Raw genomic sequence first — 15,629 nt, 5'->3', positions numbered from 1 at the left:
CTTGGGCATCACCTTCAGCTAAATCCCACAGCACTAAAAATAACCTTTTCTGCTTAATTCCTCTGAAATGCATCCGCAGGTGGGGTGAGCTTAGGAAGGATCATCTCTTCACTCCGGAGTAAAGCACCAGAGCAGAAGTTAATGAGCGAGAGACAAATGAAGACAGGGGGATGACAGTTTCCTTGGGCGAGGATGTGGCACCCTGCTGACGCTGTCTCTCTGCACGATGCTGCTGTATATAAGGCTGCTGGGAGCAGGTTGGCTGCACACCGTGCTCTTCTCACCCAGGTAAGCCCAGACAGACCCTGCAGGAAAGTGGGAGCTCAGGGCCCTGAGCATTCAGCTAAAGCTGAGCTCTCCTAGAGGGAAAAACACTCTGGTTTTATTGAGTCCTTCTGGCTCATCTTCCCGTCCAGCTGCGCTGTATGAGAGGCACTTACCTGAAAACCAAGCAAAAGACCCTTTTGGGGTGTTTTTTTTTGTATCTTTCTCACAGGCTGCCTCTATTCTGTCGGGAGATGGCCCAGCTCCAGGAGAACATCAATGGCATCATCACTACCTTCTATGCCTATGCCAGCAGTGACGGCGACTGCAGAACGCTGAGCAGAGGGGAGCTGCGGCAGCTCATCGAGCAGGAGTTTGAGGATGTGATCATGGTGAGGATCAAGCAACACCGTGGGGCCATGGGAATGGGTTTATGTTGGAGTGATTGATCCCAGAGATGTTCTGCAAAGGGTTCATGGGCCTTGCCGATGTTGTTTCCTTGCAGGATGCCCGGGATCCCAGAACTGTTGAGAAGGTGTTGCTCTTCCTGGATGAAGACAGCAGTGGCAAGGTTGACTTTAATGAGTTCCTCAACCTGGTTTTCCGCGTGGCCAGGGCTTGCCACAGGCAACTCCAGCATTACCTGGATGCAGAAGATGATCAGGAGCTGACTGTGCAGGAGGAGGCAGATGGGGAGCAGCACCACAAGCAGGTCCTGGAGGAGGGGGTGAGTGGACAGGTGCAGGAGGGTGGGACACCCCAAAAGGATCAGGACACCCAGCAGCACCAGGAGGGTAAGGAACCAAAGAAGCACCAAGGCACCCAACAGAATAAGGGAGATGGGACACCAAAGAACCAGGACACCCAAAAAATTGAGAAGAGTGAGACACCAAAGGTTCAAGAAACTCAAAAGACTCAGGAGGTTGAGGCACCAAAGAACAACCAAGGCACCCAACAGAAGCAGAAGAACGAGACACCAAAGGAAATCCATCAGGATGACAGGGCCAAGGCACAAGAAGAGGGTCCAAAAAGAGGTGAAAATGTGGTCACTGAGACCTCAGAGAAGGACAGAAATACCCCAAAAGCTGAAAAAACACCAAAACATGACCCCACACCCCATCAGGACAAAATCACCGAGACACCAAAGCTAGGACAGAGCCATCACCAGAGGCAAGAGCTGGATACAGCAGAGCACAGCCACACTTCTCCCACCAAGACATCAGAAAGAACCGTGGACAAGACCAAGGACCATGCAGCCCATCGGCAGGACCCCAGCCCCAAAAGGACCCAAGAGCTGCCACCTCCAGTGAGCGGCACAAGCCCCCACCCAGATCCCCAGGCCTCCTCAGGGATCCAGCATAACCCAGCTCACCTTCCTGACCCCACAGTGACGGTGCGAGAAGGCAGTGGAGTTGAGGTTGAACGTGTCCCAGGACAACAGCAACATGGGGCTCATGGCAAAGGAAAACATGCGGCAGAGCAAGAGCACCTGCAGCCTCAGTGGCCTCCAAAGAAGTAAGAGCTGCACTGAGCCCAGTGCAATTGTGGCTATTAGTGCCAGCAAGGTGGGATATTTTGTCCAGTGCCATTTGTTATATCTTGTCCAATCTTTTCTTAACCCTGGGCTTGCACCCCCAGCTTGTACTGAACTATTCCTGGCTTGAGACCTTCTCTCTTATCCTGTATTAAGCTACCTCTGCCTATCTAAGCAAAGCAATAAAACTGACTGCAAACCAGCACAGTGTCCTGGTGTATTGCTGCACCATTCTGAGCTAGCACAAAGGACCTCAGTGTCCATCCCATGTGTGACACAGAGCCACATGGCCCTGTGGTGCTGTGTCCTGGGGGCATGCAGCCCAAGGTGAATCGATGTGTCCCTGCAGGCAGGGATGTGATATCCAATGTCTTCAGTGAGGGTGGGTGTTGGGATTGATGCAATAGCATAATGGCCTCTGAGCAGCTACCTGGCAGCATGCATCTGTTCCAGTCACTGTGCGTGTCTGCTGTAAAAAGAATCAAGAGCTCTGAATGCTCAGTGGGAGGGATTTGTCTTATTTATCCTCACTTATTAAAAAAATAAATAAAGGGGGAGATGCGGAACACAGTATGAAAATGGAAAATCCCTGTTAGCTACTGAATGCTCCGAGAGGAGCTGAGGGATATTAACCCTCATTATTCACATACACACGGTCCCAGTAACACCTGGGAGGCTGAGTGCAAAAAGCTGACACGCAATCCATGCACACGTGGACCTGGCCTCAGCCTCGGGAATTTCGGGTACCAGCTCCGGATGTGCACGTAGGGATGTGGGTGATTGTGGGTGCAAGCAGCCCACTGAAGTCAGAGGGGTTATTATGGGTTTGGATGTGCCGGACCACCAGGATTCCGCATCCCGCAGGGAGGTGATGCTCAGCCTGTTTTTCCCCATATTATCTTTTGCCGGCGACCTATCAGCCAAATCAGCGGATGATAAATGCACCCGCACCTCCTGCTCTGTGGCCGGTGACAAGCAGAACACAGAGACCTCACCGGGAAACAGAACGTCAATGCTCCGGGACACACCGGAATTTCACAATTTGCTGTGTGCTGAATCAGAACCAAAAAAAAAAAAAAAAAGCAGCATTTGAAGATGATCTCTAAGAAGACACTTTTTGAAAATGATTTGGTCTATAAGCACTGATGTCACAGTTAAATGCGCCGGACACAAAATGCACCACTCTGCTCTTGTGATGATAAAAGACGTTGGAGAAAGCAGACCCTGACCCACCTTAATGGCAGCTGCGAGTGTTGTCAAAATGAAATGGGACAGACAAGATTTAAGTTCCATCACAAATCCATCAAAACTCCCATTCCATCTGAGATATTCCTCAGAACATTTTCATTTCCAGAAAATGGAATTTTTCTTGCAAAACAGCTCTTGGTTGAGGATTGTTGAAGAGCCCTTTGCTACTTACTGGCCCCGCTTCAGTTCTCCCATTACCAGACTCCTCAGTCCATCAACTACAGCCTTTTGCAGCACCAGTAAAAAAGCAACCCACCATTTCTGTTAATGGTGTGATAATTATACACTATTCCGAGTTATTCTACTTTTGGAGTGTTGTATTTTAAGTTGGGGGGAGGTTTTTTTTTTTTTGTTTCATTTTAAGAACATTACAGCAGAGTGAAAATTACCCTGCAGACACAAGGACCTGTTTAAGACATCTGCAAGGCTGGGAAGTGATAGACGTCTCTTATGTGCCCCATGAGGAGCCCAATTCTTCTGGGATTAAATCATAGAATCAATGGATGATCCTATTAAACAAAGGGCAATCCCAATGATCACTGGACGGTCCTACTAAATAATGGGCAATCCCAATGATCATTGGATGATCTCACTGATTGACAGATGATCCAAACACCAATGGATGATCCCACTGATGGATGACCAATGGGTGATCTCAACAACCAAATGAGGCTTGGCCACCCTATACAAACACAGACAGCGATTCACACAGAACTGGATGGAGAGAGGAGAATGGAGCCCACCCTGCTGGGTAACAGCACTGAAAAACTGACCCAAACCCCCCTTTGAGAGCCCCTTCTCAAGCCTTTGGAGAACAAAGTTTGGTGCTGCTTCCATGGACCTCTGCCTCTACTAAAACCTGAAATCTGCCCGGTGCCTCCCGATGTCCCCAACCCCTGCGGGGATTGCAGACTGTTATAGGACACTGTGTGTACAAGCTCCAGCCACACTGTAATGCTCTAATTTTAATAATAACTGCAATCTACCATAAAATTACAGTTTCCCAAGGGTATCATTATCCCGCAGGTGGGGTATAATTTACACCAGTATAATTTAATCCTGAAAAAAAGCTCAAAAATGAAGCACGGTTAGTAACAATCCTCTGTGAGCACTTGTATGAGTATCCCCAAGGTGTTACCAGCACTAATTAATTAGGCTCCTACACCCAGTATGTTCTTACCATCAGATGGGACAGATGAGCAGCTCAGTCAAGGCTGTGTGGCAAGTTCCTGCTCCGGAGCTGCCCGCAATGTCTCCGTCATGTCATGCAGCTTAGCTCCAACACAGAGCCCAGGTGGCATAGCCAAAGCTTTCCTTGTATGCTCCCTGCATGGGGAGAGTTTGGGAGCAATAAAGGAATCCATTGGTCTGTAATTCATTTACACTTGCATTAAAGGAAAAAAAAAAGGGGGGGAATCAGAGAGGCAATTACAGCGAAAGTTGCCTAGAGCGACCAGATTCAACATGAATCGAGCTCCCAGCCGAGACATTTCCACTTTTAGTTTTAATTAAAGATCAAGAAAAGTTGGAATGAAATCTGCTCACGGAAAAGAGTTAACATGAAAACATGTTGTATCATCATTTTAAGTCGTTGAACGTTGAAATAGGCGTTTTCTGGTTAAAAAGTCCGTTTTGCAGATTTTACTGTTCACAATTTTTTGTTGGTTTGGGCTTTTTTTTTTCTTTTTTTTTTCTTTTTCCAACCAAAATCCGGATAATACAACGAAAGGCTTCTCAGTAAGAAGTTATTAAGGAGAAAAAAAATATATATGTATTTCAGCACATGCTACAAGATCACTACAACAGCAAAGATCTCCTGCAGGATTTGGAGATCTCTCTGCTGCCCACCTACATTTCACTTCTGTAGTTCTTGGGGCTTCTTCCATCCTTCCTGGATGAGTAAAACCCAAAGCCAAACTGCTAGACCCCAGCCCCAAGGATCTGCAAAACAGTGGGCAGGTCCCCAAATCTGCTTACAACACTCTCCCTGGTTCACTCTGGTGCTATTTTTATGTGCATGTATTATGCATACATAAATGCATACCTATGAAGATACATGTTCATAAAAAAATACATCCTCCCATTAATGTATATATATGCTTTATAGGCAGTGTAGATTTTTTTTTTTTTAAATCTGAAATACAATCAGCCCGTAAAATAACTTTACAGTCCGGATTAGGCGGAACCAGCAGATGCCTGAATTGCCACATGGCAACTGCTATTTCTGGGTTAAAATGATAGGTAATGGGATGATAAGTTAAATAACCCGTTTGAGGACATGAAGGTGCAGCTGGGTTTGGCCAAAGATGAATCAGGACAATGTCCACAAAGGGTGGCTCCTTTCTGCTCCTCCACCAAGGACCCTATAAAAGCGCTCGGGTCCTCCGATCACTCCGCACGGCTTCACAGGAATCCCATTCGATCCCGTTGGTGACTTGGGTAAGTCGTTCCTTCTGAAAAGCATGATTTGCTGGCTGAAAATGAATGATTTCTGTAGGATCTGCTTTGGGTGGCAATGACGTTTCTGCTGCAGTATTTTCCGGGCGTCTTTCGGGTTTGTCTTCAATGAAATGTTATTTTTCACCACTTGGACAGCTGCGTGCTCTTTGTTGTGTGTTGTGTGGAAAGGCAGTTTTCCTCTAAACAAAAAGGAGAGACGGAGCCAGGTCTGGCGCCTCGCTTTGGTCTGCACTCATCTCCCACCTAGGGTGAAAAGATTGAAGAAGTGTTCGGTTTTCCACAAAAATAGCAAGACAGAGGTTTTGCACGCAGAGGTGCGTGCACGTGTTCATGCATGTGTGCACACTGCAAGCAGGCAGGGAGCAGCTTCCCCAGCTGCAAGCCGAGATCCTGGCACCAATGCAGCCGATAACAGGCTTGGGGATCCTGCAAGGAGCATGGAGGTGGCATTTGAGGTTTCCAGACACAAAGCTCAAGCAGGAGCACTGCTTTCTGCCCAGGAGATTGCCATTAAATTCAAACAATATTTCTGACCTGGGTGATGTGACTGTTCTCTTTGGCCAAAATCTGTTGGACAACAAGCTGGTGCTGTAACATGAGATTCATCTCTTGATTTGCATTGCTGCCGGTCATAGGGCTTCTTTAACCCTCTAAACAAGCGAATGCTTGTGAATGCTCTATCCACCTCTGCTCAAGCTGGGTCTTCTCTCAGAATGTGCCAGCACTGCCTTAGACATCCTCTGACCTCTCCAGAGGAGCTGGTGTATCCCAGTGCCAAGCAGAAAGAGCTGTGTTGGTTCTAGAAACTGAAGGAGCTGGTAGAGCCCACAGGGACAGGTTCTTGGGGTATCTCTTGAGTCACCATCGCCAATCCCCTCCCTGCAACCCAAAAATGCTGGCATCATGCCATCCCATACCAAACGTCATTCCAATACGTCAGCAGACAAGTTGGAGGACACTCCCCATCCCACCAAAACCCCTAAGCATTTGGATGTCTTCCCAGTGCCCTGGTAAAGAACAGCTTGCCATGGTAGGGGAGCGGACACAAAGCTCAGAGCACCCAAACTCTCATTAATGTGCACAGCTTGACCCCAGCAATCCTCCCCCTCTTCCATGCTCAGCCAAAAAATCTCCCATCCTAAGGTCTGCTACTTTTCTTGCAGGCTTGCTTGAATCTGCAGAAAGATGTCTCACTTCTTAGACAGCGTTTCCACCATCATTACTGTCTTTCACCAACACGCAAAGGAAGATGGAGACCAATCCAAACTCAACCGAAGGAAGATGAAGGAGTTCATCCAGAAGGAATTTGCAGATGCCATAGTGGTGAGTGCTGCAGTGATGGGCAAAGGTTGAGGACAAAATTGAAGTGACCAGAAAACTTTCTGGAGAGGGAGTGATTCTTGTGACCAGAGGGAAATGGGATACAGAGGCTTTTGCCAATGGGGCACAGCAGATGTGCGGTTTTGTACTGTCTGCAAAAGTTCTTTCTATAGGTTTTGCTGTGAACAAATGGGAAAAATTGGAGAAAGAATGGTGAGTTAGTTTACTTTCAAAGATAGGAAAGAAATGCATTTGGAGGAGGGATATGGCATCACCAAATGTTTAGCTGTTGCCAGGGAACCACCACCAGGAAAATGGAGAACACAGCCATGGAGGGGATGCTGAGAGAACCTAAGAGAGATGCAAGTAGAAGAGATTGTCATTATCGCTGGGTTTGTATTTCCTGACAAGGAGCAGCAAGGCTTTTTGTTTCTCTTTGTGTGTTTTTTCTACAGAACCCACATGACCCTCAGACAATTGACAAGATTCTGCAGTTTCTGGAGTGGGATGGGGATGGGGAAATCGATTTTAATGAGTTCCTGCTTTTAGTATTCAGAGTGGCTAAGGCCTGCTACTGGTACCAGCAGAAGGGACGATGCCTTCTGCAAAGAACAAAGCTGGTAACCAGCAGCAAGACAGTCCAAGAGCCTGAAATTAGGAACGGAGGGAGCCGTCAGCAGTTCCAGGAAGAGGAATCACGAACACTTGAACGCAATCGCCATCCCCCCTGCATACCTGAGCCACAACGAGACACCAGGGCCCAGGATCTTGAGACACAAGAGGAGACGGGAAGTCATCGCCAGCAACGTAACACACAAAGTAGAGCTGATGCAAGACAAAGCACCAGGCCAAGGGAAATGACCCCTCAGGAATATGAAGAACAAAACCAAGAGCCATGCGACCAACGAAGCAGCCGAAGACATCAGCCACCCGAGCTGGACAGACTGGGAGATTTACAAAACCACAAGCGTGGCAGCTTGAGGACTGCGCAGAGAGATGAAAGACAAAATCAAGAAAAGCCTCAACGAGAGCAACTAGCAGACGTGAGGAGCTGCAGCCATTCCTGTGAACCACAGTTGCTGCCAGACCGGCGGAGTGGCCGTCAGCCACGTGAATCAACATTGCCAGTGTATGATCAAAGAAACCATCGACCACAAGATCAAGAGGCAGTGGCACATGGGAGAAGCAGCCGTCGGCCACATGAGCCAGAAGAAGCAGATAGAGGAACGTGCAATCAAATGCAAAAGCCTGAATTACTCAAAGAAGACAGAAGCCGCAACCACCTACGTGAGCTGGAACAAAAAGAACTTGAAAGAAGCAGCCGCCAGCCGTGCAAGTCTGAATACATGGATTCAGAAAGGCTGCATCAGTCATACCTCCAGGAACCGCTAGTAATAGACCGCAGATACAATAACACAAGGGAGCTAGAAGAAGACAACTATGAACAAGGGAAAACACAGAAGGGCAGGAGATCACATGAATCCACAACGTATGAAAGGACAAGAAAAGACATTGTGGCTGAAGCTGAAGCTGATGTGGAGATCCAACATGTGATACGAAACAGGGAGAGAGAAGTAAGGAGACCCCGTGAATCAGTGAGGAGGACTGAGCAGATACGGGAGGATATTGTGGCTGAAGCTGAAGCTGATGTGGAGATCCGCCGTGTGACCCAAGAAAGGGACAGAGAACAGGCCAGGAGACCCCGTGAAACAGGCAGGTACGTGAAGACACGGGAGGACATTGTAGCTGAAGCTGAAGCAGACGTGGAGATCCGACGTGTCTCCGGGGAACGGGAGAGACAAGAGGAAGCCAGGAGACCCCGTGAATCCATAAGGAATGAACGAATAAGGGAGGACATTGTAGCTGACGCTGAAGCTGATGTGGAGATCCGACGTGTGAGCCAAGAAAGGGACAGAGAACAGGCCAGGAGACCTCGTGAAACAGGGAGGTACGTGAAGACACGGGAGGACATTCTAGCTGAAGCTGAAGCTGATGTGGAGATCCGTCGTGTGAGCCAAGAAAGGGACAGAGAACAGGCCAGGAGACCTCGTGAAACAGGGAGGTACGTGAAGACACGGGAGGACATTCTAGCTGAAGCTGAAGCTGATGTGGAGATCCGTCGTGTTTCCCGGGAACTGGAGAGACAAGAGGAGGCAAGGAGACCCCGTGAATCCATAAGGAAGGAACGGATAAGGGAGGACATTGTAGCTGAAGCTGAAGCTGATGTGGAGATCCGTCGTGTGACCCAGGAAAGCAAGAGAGAAGACGAAGCCAGGAGACCCCGTGAATCAGTGAGGAGGACTGAGCGTATACTGGAGGATATTGTAGCTGAAGCTGAAGCTGATGTGGAGATCTGTCGTGTGAGCCAAGAAAGGGACAGAGAACAGGCCAGGAGACCCCGTGAAACAGGCAGGTACGTGAAGACACGGGAGGACATTGTGGCTGAAGCTGAAGCAGACGTGGAGATTCGCCGTGCTTCCAGGGAACGGGAGAGACAAGAGAAGGCAAGGAGACCCCGTGAATCCATAAGGAACGAACGGACACGGGAGGACATTGTAGCTGAAGCTGAAGCTGATGTGGAGATCCGCCGTGTGAGCCAAGAAAGGGACAGAGAACAGGCCAGGAGACCCCGTGAATCCGTGAGGTACGTGAAGACACGGGAGGACATTGTAGCTGAAGCTGAAGCTGATGTGGAGATCCGTCGTGTTTCCCGGGAACTGGAGAGACAAGAGGAGGCAAGGAGACCCCGTGAATCCATAAGGAAGGAACGGATAAGGGAGGACATTGTAGCTGAAGCTGATGTGGAGATCCGACGTGTGAGCCAAGAAAGGGACAGAGAACAGGCCAGGAGACCCCGTGAATTCGTGAGGTACGTGAAGACACGGGAGGACATTGTAGCTGAAGCTGAAGCAGACGTGGAGATTCGCCGTGTTTCCCAGGAATGGGAGAGACAAGAGGAAGCCAGGAGACCCCGTGAATCCATAAGGAAGGAACGGATAAGGGAGGACATTGTAGCTGAAGCTGATGTGGAGATCCGCCGTGTGACCCAAGAAAGGGACAGAGAACAGGCTAGGAGACCCCGTGAAACAGGCAGGTACGTGAAGACACAGGAGGACATTGTGGCTGAAGCTGAAGCTGATGTGGAGATCCGTCGTGTTTCTCGGGAACTGGAGAGACAAGAGGAAGCCAGGAGACCACGTGAATCCATAAGGAATGAACGAATAAGGGAGGACATTGTAGCTGAAGCTGAAGCAGATGTGGAGATCCGTCGTGTTTCTCGGGAACAGGAGAGACAAGAGGAGGCAAGGAGACCCCGTGAATCCAGAAGGAGCGAACGGATAAGGGAGGACATTGTAGCTGAAGCTGAAGCTGATGTGCAGATCTGCCGTGTGAGCCAAGAAAGGGACAGAGAACAGGCCAGGAGACCCCGTGAAACAGGCAGGTACGTGAAGACACGGGAGGACATTGTAGCTGAAGCTGAAGCTGATGTGGAGATTCGCCGTGTTTCCCAGGAATGGGAGAGACAAGAGGAAGCCAGGAGACCCCGTGAATCCATAAGGAACGAACGGATAAGGGAGGACATTGTAGCTGAAGCTGATGTGGAGATCCGCCGTGTGACCCAAGAAAGGGACAGAGAACAGGCTAGGAGACCCCGTGAAACAGGCAGGTACGTGAAGACACGGGAGGACATTGTGGCTGAAGCTGAAGCAGACGTGGAGATCCGCCGTGTGACCCAGGAACGCAAGAGAGACGCCGAAGCCAGGAGACCCCGTGAATCCATAAGGAATGAACGAATAAGGGAGGACATTGTAGCTGAAGCTGAAGCTGATGTGGAGATCCGCCGTGTGACCCAAGAAAGGGACAGAGAACAGGCCAGGAGACCTCGTGAAACAGGGAGGTACGTGAAGACACGGGAGGACATTGTGGCTGAAGCTGAAGCAGACGTGGAGATCCGTCGTGTTTCCCGGGAACTGGAGAGACAAGAGGAAGCCAGGAGACCCCGTGAATCCATAAGGAACGAACGGATAAGGGAGGACATTGTAGCTGAAGCTGAAGCTGATGTGGAGATCTGCCGTGTGAGCCAAGAAAGGGACAGAGAACAGGCCAGGAGACCCCGTGAAACAGGCAGGTACGTGAAGACACGGGAGGACCTTGTGGCTGAAGCTGAAGCTGATGTGGAGATCCGTCGTGTTTCCCGGGAACAGGAGAGACAAGAGGAGGCAAGGAGACCCCGTGAATCCATAAGCAACGAACGGATAAGGGAGGACATTGTAGCTGAAGCTGATGTGGAGATCCGACGTGTGACCCAAGAAAAGCAATGGGAAGAGGACGGGAGACCCCGTGAATCCGTGAGGTACGTGAAGACACGGGAGGACATTGTAGCTGAAGCTGAAGCTGATGTGGAGATCCGCCGTGTGACCCAGGAACGCAAGAGAGACGCCGAAGCCAGGAGACCCCGTGAATCAGTGAGGAGGACTGAGCGTATACTGGAGGATATTGTAGCTGAAGCTGAAGCTGATGTGGAGATCCGCCGTGTGACCCAAGAAAGGGACAGAGAACAGGCCAGGAGACCCCGTGAATCCGTGAGGTACGTGAAGACACGGGAGGACATTGTGGCTGAAGCTGAAGCAGACGTGGAGATTCGCCGTGTTTCCCGGGAACGGGAGAGACAAGAGGAAGCCAGGAGACCCCGTGAATCCATAAGGAACGAACGGACACGGGAGGACATTGTAGCTGAAGCTGATGTGGAGATCCGCCGTGTGACCCAAGAAAGGGACAGAGAACAGGCCAGGAGACCCCGTGAAACAGGCAGGTACGTGAAGACACGGGAGGACATTGTGGCTGAAGCTGAAGCTGATGTGGAGATCCGTCGTGTTTCCCGGGAACTGGAGAGACAAGAGGAGGCAAGGAGACCCCGTGAATCCATAAGCAACGAACGGATAAGGGAGGACTTTGTGGCTGAAGCTGAAGCTGATGTGGAGATCCGCCGTGTGACCCAGGAACACAAGAGAGAAGACGAAGCCAGGAGACCCCGTGAATCAGTGAGGAGGACTGAGCGTATACTGGAGGATATTGTAGCTGAAGCTGAAGCTGATGTGGAGATCCGCCGTGTGACCCAAGAAAGGGACAGAGAACAGGCCAGGAGACCCCGTGAAACAGGCAGGTACGTGAAGACACGGGAGGACATTGTGGCTGAAGCTGAAGCAGACGTGGAGATTCGCCGTGTTTCCCAGGAACGGGAGAGACAAGAGGAGGCAAGGAGACCCCGTGAATCCATAAGGAACGAACGGACACGGGAGGACATTGTAGCTGAAGCTGATGTGGAGATCCGCCGTGTGACCCAAGAAAGGGACAGAGAACAGGCCAGGAGACCCCGTGAATCCGTGAGGTACGTGAAGACACGGGAGGACATTGTAGCTGAAGCTGAAGCTGATGTGGAGATCCGTCGTGTTTCTCGGGAACGGGAGAGACAAGAGGAGGCAAGGAGACCCCGTGAATCCATAAGGAACGAACGGACACGGGAGGACATTGTAGCTGAAGCTGATGTGGAGATCCGCCGTGTGACCCAAGAAAGGGACAGAGAACAGGCCAGGAGACCCTGTGAATCCGTGAGGTACGTGAAGACACGGGAGGACATAGTAGCTGAAGCTGAAGCTGATGTGGAGATCCGTCGTGTTTCCCGGGAACAGGAGAGACAAGAGGAGGCAAGGAGACCCCGTGAATCCATAAGGAACGAACGGACACGGGAGGACATTGTAGCTGAAGCTGAAGCTGATGTGGAGATCCGACGTGTGACCCAAGAAAAGCAATGGGAAGAGGACGGGAGTCCCCGTGAATCCGTGAGGTACGTGAAGACACGGGAGGACATTGTGGCTGAAGCTGAAGCTGATGTGGAGATCCGCCGTGTGACCCAGGAACGCAAGAGAGACGCCGAAGCCAGGAGACCCCGTGAATCAGTGAGGAGGACTGAGCGTATACTGGAGGATATTGTAGCTGAAGCTGAAGCTGATGTGGAGATCCGCCGTGTGACCCAAGAAAGGGACAGAGAACAGACCAGGAGACCCCGTGAAATAGGTAGGTACGTGAAGACACGGGAGGACATTGTGGCTGAAGCTGAAGCAGACGTGGAGATTCGCCGTGTTTCCAGGGAACGGGAGAGACAAGAGGAGGCAAGGAGACCCCGTGAATCCATAAGGAACGAACGGACACGGGAGGACATTGTGGCTGAAGCTGAAGCAGACGTGGAGATCCGTCGTGTTTCTCGGGAACTGGAGAGACAAGAGGAGGCAAGGAGACCCCATGAATCCATAAGGAGCGAACGGATAAGGGAGGACATTGTAGCTGAAGCTGAAGCTGATGTGGAGATCCGCCGTGTGACCCAAGAAAGGGACAGAGAACAGGCCAGGAGACCCCGTGAATCCGTGAGGTATGTGAAGACACGGGAGGACATTGTGGCTGAAGCTGAAGCAGACGTGGAGATCCGACGTGTCTCCGGGGAACGGGAGAGACAAGAGGAAGCCAGGAGACCCCGTGAATCCATAAGGAAGGAACGGATAAGGGAGGACATTGTAGCTGAAGCTGATGTGGAGATCCGACGTGTGAGCCAAGAAAGGGACAGAGAACAGGCCAGGAGACCTCGTGAAACAGGGAGGTACGTGAAGACACGGGAGGACATTGTGGCTGAAGCTGAAGCTGATGTGGAGATCCGCCGTGTGACCCAAGAAAGGGACAGAGAACAGGCTAGGAGACCCCGTGAAACAGGCAGGTACGTGAAGACACAGGAGGACATTGTGGCTGAAGCTGAAGCTGATGTGGAGATCCGTCGTGTTTCCCGGGAACAGGAGAGACAAGAGGAGGCAAGGAGACCCCGTGAATCCATAAGCAACGAACGGATAAGGGAGGACATTGTAGCTGAAGCTGATGTGGAGATCCGACGTGTGAGCCAAGAAAAGCGATGGGAAGAGGACGGGAGACCCCGTGAATCCGTGAGGTACGTGAAGACACGGGAGGACATTGTGGCTGAAGCTGAAGCTGATGTGGAGATCCGCCGTGTGACCCAGGAACGCAAGAGAGACGCCGAAGCCAGGACACCCCGTGAATCAGTGAGGAGGACTGAGCGTATACTGGAGGATATTGTAGTTGAAGCTGAAGCAGACGTGGAGATCCGACGTGTCTCCGGGGAACGGGAGAGACAAGGGGAAGCCAGGAGACCCCGTGAATCCATAAGGAATGAACGAATAAGGGAGGACATTGTAGCTGAAGCTGAAGCTGATGTGGAGATCCGCCGTGTGACCCAAGAACGGGAGAGACAAGAGGAGGCAAGGAGACCCCGTGAATCAGTGAGGTACGAACGGACACGGGAGGATACTGTGGCTGAAGCTGGAGCTGATGTGGAGATCCGCCGTGTGACCCAAGAAAGGGACAGAGAACAGGCCAGGAGACCCCGTGAAACAGGCAGGTACGTGAAGACACGGGAGGACATTGTAGCTGAAGCTGAAGCAGACGTGGAGATTCGCCGTGTTTCCCGGGATCGGGAGAGACAAGAGGAAGCCAGAAGACCCCGTGAAACCATAAGGTACGAACGGATAAGTGAGGACATTGTGGCTGAAGCTGAAGCTGATGTGGAGATCCGCCGTGTGACCCAAGAAAGGGACAGAGAACAGGCCAGGAGACCCCGTGAAACAGGCAGGTACGTGAAGACACGGGAGGACATTGTGGCTGAAGCTGAAGCTGATGTGGAGATCCGTCGTGTTTCCCGGGAACGGGAGAGACAAGTGGAGGCAAGGAGACCCCGTGAATCCATAAGGAACGAACGGATACGGGAGGACATTGTAGCTGAAGCTGAAGCTGATGTGGAGATCCGACGTGTGAGCCAAGAAAGGGACAGAGAACAGGCCAGGAGACCCCATGAAACAGGCAGGTACGTGAAGACACGGGAGGACATTGTGGCTGAAGCTGAAGCAGACGTGGAGATCCGATGTGTCTCCGGGGAACGGGAGAGACAAGAGGAAGCCAGGAGACCCCGTGAATCCATAAGGAATGAACGAATAAGGGAGGACATTGTAGCTGAAGCTGAAGCTGATGTGGAGATCCGACGTGTGAGCCAAGAAAGGGACAGAGAACAGGCCAGGAGACCCCGTGAAACAGGGAGGTACATGAAGACACGGGAGGACATTGTAGCTGAAGCTGAAGCAGACGTGGAGATCCGTCGTGTTTCCCGGGAACGGGAGAGACAAGTGGAGGCAAGGAGACCCCGTGAATCCATAAGGAGCGAACGGATAAGGGAGGACATTGTAGCTGAAGCTGAAGCTGATGTGGAGATCCGCCGTGTGACCCAAGAACGGGAGAGACAAGAGGAGGCAAGGAGACCCCGTGAATCAGTGAGGTACGAACGGACACGGGAGGATACTGTGGCTGAAGCTGGAGCTGATGTGGAGATCCGCCGTGTGACCCAAGAAAGGGACAGAGAACAGGCCAGGAGACCCCGTGAAACAGGCAGGTACGTGAAGACACGGGAGGACATTGTAGCTGAAGCTGAAGCAGACGTGGAGATTCGCCGTGTTTCCCGGGAACGGGAGAGACAAGAGGAAGCCAGAAGACCCCGTGAATCCATAAGGAACGAACGGACACGGGAGGACATTGTGGCTGAAGCTGAAGCTGATGTGGAGATCCGACGTGTGACCCGAAAAAGGGACAGAGAGGAGGAGGCCAGGAGACCACAAGAATCAGACAGGTTCCAGAGGATACAAGAGGACATTGTAGCTGAAGCTGAAGCTGATGTAGAAATTCGCCATGTTTCCAG

At 51.1% G+C, this 15,629-nt stretch overlaps 3 protein-coding genes across 3 annotated transcripts; 2 read left to right on the top strand and 1 right to left on the bottom strand.

Moving 5' to 3' along the window:
* Positions 1-516: 516 nt before the first annotated feature.
* Positions 517-1,988, top strand: LOC128090544 (cornulin-like). The gene is made up of 2 exons (XM_052702942.1): positions 517-656; positions 770-1,988. The coding sequence occupies exons 1-2, from the start codon at positions 519-521 to the stop codon at positions 1,781-1,783; spliced, it is 1,152 nt and encodes a 383-aa protein (XP_052558902.1). The 5' UTR covers positions 517-518; the 3' UTR covers positions 1,784-1,988.
* A 4,703-nt stretch (positions 1,989-6,691) lies between these two features.
* On the top strand, positions 6,692-11,864 carry TCHH (trichohyalin). Its single transcript, XM_052702995.1, has 3 exons — positions 6,692-6,829; positions 7,282-11,743; positions 11,827-11,864. Exons 1-3 carry the CDS (start codon positions 6,692-6,694, stop codon positions 11,862-11,864), a joined length of 4,638 nt encoding a protein of 1,545 aa, XP_052558955.1.
* A 1-nt stretch (position 11,865) lies between these two features.
* On the bottom strand, positions 11,866-13,870 carry LOC128090587 (pneumococcal serine-rich repeat protein-like). Its single transcript, XM_052702993.1, has 3 exons — positions 13,802-13,870; positions 12,220-13,462; positions 11,866-12,025 (listed from the first exon to the last, which is right to left on the bottom strand). The coding sequence occupies exons 1-3, from the start codon at positions 13,839-13,841 to the stop codon at positions 11,866-11,868; spliced, it is 1,443 nt and encodes a 480-aa protein (XP_052558953.1). The 5' UTR covers positions 13,842-13,870.
* Between the last annotated feature and the right edge of the window lie 1,759 nt (positions 13,871-15,629).

Source organism: Tympanuchus pallidicinctus, unplaced genomic scaffold (genome assembly GCF_026119805.1).
Source record: "Tympanuchus pallidicinctus isolate F22 unplaced genomic scaffold, pur_lepc_1.0 scaffold48, whole genome shotgun sequence".
NCBI lineage: Eukaryota > Metazoa > Chordata > Aves > Galliformes > Phasianidae > Tympanuchus > Tympanuchus pallidicinctus.
The sequence above is the reverse complement of the archived record's forward strand: the minus strand, read 5'-3'. Positions and strand labels throughout refer to the sequence as shown.

Bases quoted from the DNA above. Each gene is read 5' to 3' on its own strand.
- LOC128090544 (XM_052702942.1), top strand. From the start codon at position 519: ATGGCCCAGCTCCAGGAGAACATCAATGGCATCATCACTACCTTCTAT. The intron at 657-769 runs GTGAGGATCAAG...GTTTCCTTGCAG, and splicing joins AGTTTGAGGATGTGATCATG to GATGCCCGGGATCCCAGAAC.
- TCHH (XM_052702995.1), top strand. From the start codon at position 6,692: ATGTCTCACTTCTTAGACAGCGTTTCCACCATCATTACTGTCTTTCAC. The intron at 6,830-7,281 runs GTGAGTGCTGCA...TTTTTTCTACAG, and splicing joins AATTTGCAGATGCCATAGTG to AACCCACATGACCCTCAGAC. The intron at 11,744-11,826 runs GTGAATCCATAA...CGTGTGACCCAG, and splicing joins AGAGGAGGCAAGGAGACCCC to GAACACAAGAGAGAAGACGA.
- LOC128090587 (XM_052702993.1), bottom strand. From the start codon at position 13,841: ATGTCCTCCCGTGTCTTCACGTACCTCACGGATTCACGGG. The intron at 13,463-13,801 runs GTCTCCCGTCCT...CTGTTTCACGAG, and splicing joins GTACCTCACGGATTCACGGG to GTCTCCTGGCCTGTTCTCTG. The intron at 12,026-12,219 runs GTACCTCACGGA...CGTCTGCTTCAG, and splicing joins ATGTCCTCCCGTGTCTTCAC to CTTCAGCCACAATGTCCTCC.